Source organism: Vombatus ursinus, unplaced genomic scaffold, assembly GCF_900497805.2.
Source record: "Vombatus ursinus unplaced genomic scaffold, bare-nosed wombat genome assembly UNPS02014802.1, whole genome shotgun sequence".
Lineage (NCBI taxonomy): Eukaryota > Metazoa > Chordata > Mammalia > Diprotodontia > Vombatidae > Vombatus > Vombatus ursinus.
In genome coordinates this window covers 5,745,844-5,749,424 of record NW_020954580.1, presented here as the reverse complement: position 1 = coordinate 5,749,424, position 3,581 = coordinate 5,745,844, and the positions used below count along the sequence as shown (strand labels likewise).

Genomic DNA, 3,581 nt, shown 5'->3' with positions numbered 1-3,581 from the left:
CCTGTACCAGGCTCAGTGTGCTCTGTCCATCAGTACCAGACTCAGCGTGCTCTGTCCCCCCCACATCACGCTCTGTGTTTGCTGTCCCCCCATGCCTGGCTCTGTTCCCTGTCCTCTGTCCCTCTCTCCCCACTTGCAGTTGCTGACCCCGTCTCACTCTCTTCTCATGCTGGGAACGCCAGGATTTCTATGCATCGGTGCTGGACATCCTGACGCCAGATGATGTTCGGGTCCTCGTGGAAATGGAGGATGAGTTCTCACGCCGCGGCCAGTTCGAGCGGGTCTTCCCCTCTCGGGTCTCTGCCCGCTATCTCCGTTTCTTTGAGCAGCCGCGTTATTTTAATATCCTGACCACACAGTGGGAACAGAAGTATCACAGCAACAAGCTCAAAGGTGTGTGTGCCGCCTTCTTTTGTGGGGGGCAGGCCAGAGGGTTTGCACACCGGCCCACATCCTCTTCTTCCCTCTACAGGGGTGGACCTGCTCCGGAGTTGGTGCTACAAAGGCTTTCACACTGGAGCCGTCTGTGACTCTGCCCCCATGGTGAGTGAGGCCGTGCTCTTCTAGAGTGTGGGGTCGATCCAGGGGTGCTGGCATTGGCCATACCGCATTACCCCCAGAATCTGTCCCACAGCTGATGGCTCTCCTCTCTGAAGGGACAAATAGCCTCCATTCCTAGCGCTCAGGCTTGGCCTTTGTCTCACTGCGTAGGAAGGGAACATCCTTGCTCCTGTGCCCCCCCAGGCAGTGGGGGACTGGTGTGTCTGGAATGTCCCTGCCTGCTCCAGGTTTGGGTGCCTCACTGTGTTCTTTTGTTTCTAGTGGTCCCTGCCGAGATCACATATCGTCATGAAGGGTGACATCCTCCTCAATGCCTTCTGTAAAACGGACCTGAACAAGCTGGGGTAAAGGTTGCTGAAGGGCAGAATCTGGGCAGAACTTGGGAAAGAGGGGGTCAGAAATCTGGGAATGGTGATGGACGTAAACTAGTGACCAGGCTTGGCAGGATGGGGGTCAGGGAGGAACTCAGAGAGTAGAGAAAGCTCTTCTTAGTGATAAAAACTTTCCCTCTCTGGCCCCTCCTGGGACAAAACCAAGCAATCTCCAGTGGCTGATGGTGGCAGATGCTGCCACACTCTCTTTCCTGTGATTCATCAGCCTTTCCAGCACATGCTGCAACGGTGATGGCACCTTCTTGTTGGACAGGCTGGCAGCTGTCGGGCAGGGGCCTTTACTGTCCTGGTGCTTGTGGACCTGACTGTCCTTTCAGGTTTTTTGGGAGCAATAAAAAGTTCCTTTCCAGAAAAAAAAGATTGGGAACTGACTCAGGACCTAGAAGACTTTAGAAGACTCTGCTAAAATTATCAGTTACTCAGAGTCGCAGCCATTTGGGTCCTTGAGGGGAACGGAACTGTCTTATGAAGGGAGAAGCCACCATCTTCAGGAAGCCTCATACTTTCTTCTCCCTTTTCTCTTTCTCCCAGGAAACCTACCCATTCTGCAAAGGACAATGAGGATACCACCCAAGACTCTAGCCCCTGCCCTCCAGTGTTACCTATGCTCAAGTATTCAGGGCAAGCTCAGAGACTTCCTGTTTCCCCAACACCCCCTAAAGCCAACAACAACCTTGTTGCCTCTGTGAACCCCTGATCAGCTTCCTTCCATTAACGCTGCTCCCTCCCCAGGAGCAGCAGCGATAGCTACCTCATGGGAACCGGCCTGCTGGCCAGCCTGGAACCCCAACCCTGTCCACCCTGCCCCTGGTCAGAGTATTTTTGGAAAAGGGTGAATTCCAGAGAGGGGGTTTCTATGGGGCTTGGAGGGATGGTGGGGTTGGGGAAAGGGCAAGGAGGGAGCTACGTCCCACTCTCCTGCCTGCTTGCCCAGCCCCTGTCATCCCAGTTGAGAAGCAAACAGTGGCCATTGCAGCCTTATAAAGCAGGGTTTGATTTCTACCCTCAGAGCCATGTGTGATTTGTTTTCTGATCTAACAACTGACCTCTTTTCCCTCATTCATGCTTTGGTCCAGAAACCTCCTTGTTTCTTCTCCGTCCTGCCCTCAGACAGAGATTTGAGGATTCACATCAGCTTTTAGCTGATAGAGCTTGTCAAGGCACGAGGATGGGGGAACAGCAGCAAGAACACAGCTTGCTTGGTTTTTGCCATCTGTCCTCTCAGACTCATTTTTCTCCCTTTCTTTGTATCTTGTGGGATCCCAACACATATGTGTATAATGTGGCCCTCTTCGTGCCTTCCTTTGAGAGAACCACTGTTCCTCTTTGTCAAAGCAATAGCTGGCTTATGAGCATCAGATGGGACATTTCTTCTGCCTTTAGTGATGTAGGCTCTCCAATCAATCCCAGCTCTTTCTTCCTAAGATGTGAGGCTGACGCTGTAGTCCTTTCCCCCTTCTATTTCTTTTCTGAAGAATATACCCATATAGTCCCTGTCTCTCCTGCTTTGTGGGAAGGTCTCTTGGTACCTACCGCCATGGAGGCAATCAGGTTTCTCACCCCATGCTCTGTCCTTCTTAATTCTCTCCTCCAGGGCCAAAGTGGAAAACACAGTAGGTTCCACAATGGGACGGTTGGCTCAGCCATCTCCTGCCAGAAACCTCTCAGGTGTCCACTCTGCAGCACTGGCCTGGGAGGGATGACCCACATCAGGTGAACATAGTGTCTGAATCTTCACGCACATGACCATTGCAGCTCTCGCCTTCTTGGACTCTTCCATCCAATCCACACCTGGACTCCCATTCTACCCTTCCTCTGCCCATTGTCCTATTCCCATAATCTGATCTTAAAGCTGTTTCTCCTCAGAATTGATGCCATCACCCATCACCTTCCGACTCATCTGCCACTGAATCTGTGGAAGTCAAGAGATTTCCATGGGGTTAAATAACTGGATGAGGGGCCCTCAGATGGGAACTATTATCCAGTTTTGACCATAGATCTTACGTTCAAGATCTAGTATTGGAGTCCAATAGTATTGGAGGGCTTCCACTCCCTCATTAGAGCCACAGGATTTCCGGGTTAGAAGGGAGTTTGGCAGCCGTGTAGTCTGACCTGTACCTGAAAAAGAGAACCCCACTTGCCTTTACTTTATGAACTCAGTTGAGGGGAAACCCAGTACTTCCAGATAAACCACTCCTCTTTTGGATAACTCTCTTTGTTAGGAGTGATTTTCTTACATCAAGTATAAATCTGCCTCTGAAACTTCTACCCATATCTCCTAGTTTTTGCCCTCTGCAACCAAAAAGAACAATTCTAAACCTTCTTCCATATATATGACAGACTTTGATGTCCTTGATGATGGCTGTCGTGTCCCCTCTGAGCCTTTTTTTAAAAAGTATTTTATTGAATCTTTTTTAAAAAAAATTGGTGTCTTTTCCTAATACTATGTCCCACCAATAGAACCCAGTCTTGTAACATGGAAGTACAGAACAAACCCACCCCCTTGACCAGGTTGGACAATGTATACCCAATCTACAGCCGTCTGCCACTTCTAGACCAAGAGGAAAGAGGTAGGACTCGTCATCAATCCTCTGGAGCCAAGATCATTGATCAGTAGTGTTTAAATTA

The 3,581-nt window shown here is 50.2% G+C and overlaps 1 protein-coding gene across 1 annotated transcript in view; it reads left to right on the top strand.

Annotated features, from left to right (window-relative positions):
* TTLL4 (tubulin tyrosine ligase like 4) overlaps positions 1–1,955 on the top strand; it is a 34,274-nt gene extending 32,319 nt beyond the window's left edge. The window contains exons 16-19 of the mRNA XM_027873826.1: positions 183–393; positions 473–543; positions 823–905; positions 1,485–1,955. Of these exons, the coding sequence (XP_027729627.1) occupies positions 183–393; positions 473–543; positions 823–905; positions 1,485–1,650 (531 nt within the window). The 3' untranslated portion in view covers positions 1,651–1,955. The remainder of the gene's footprint in view (positions 1–182; positions 394–472; positions 544–822; positions 906–1,484) is intronic.
* The last annotated feature ends 1,626 nt before the right edge of the window (positions 1,956–3,581 follow it).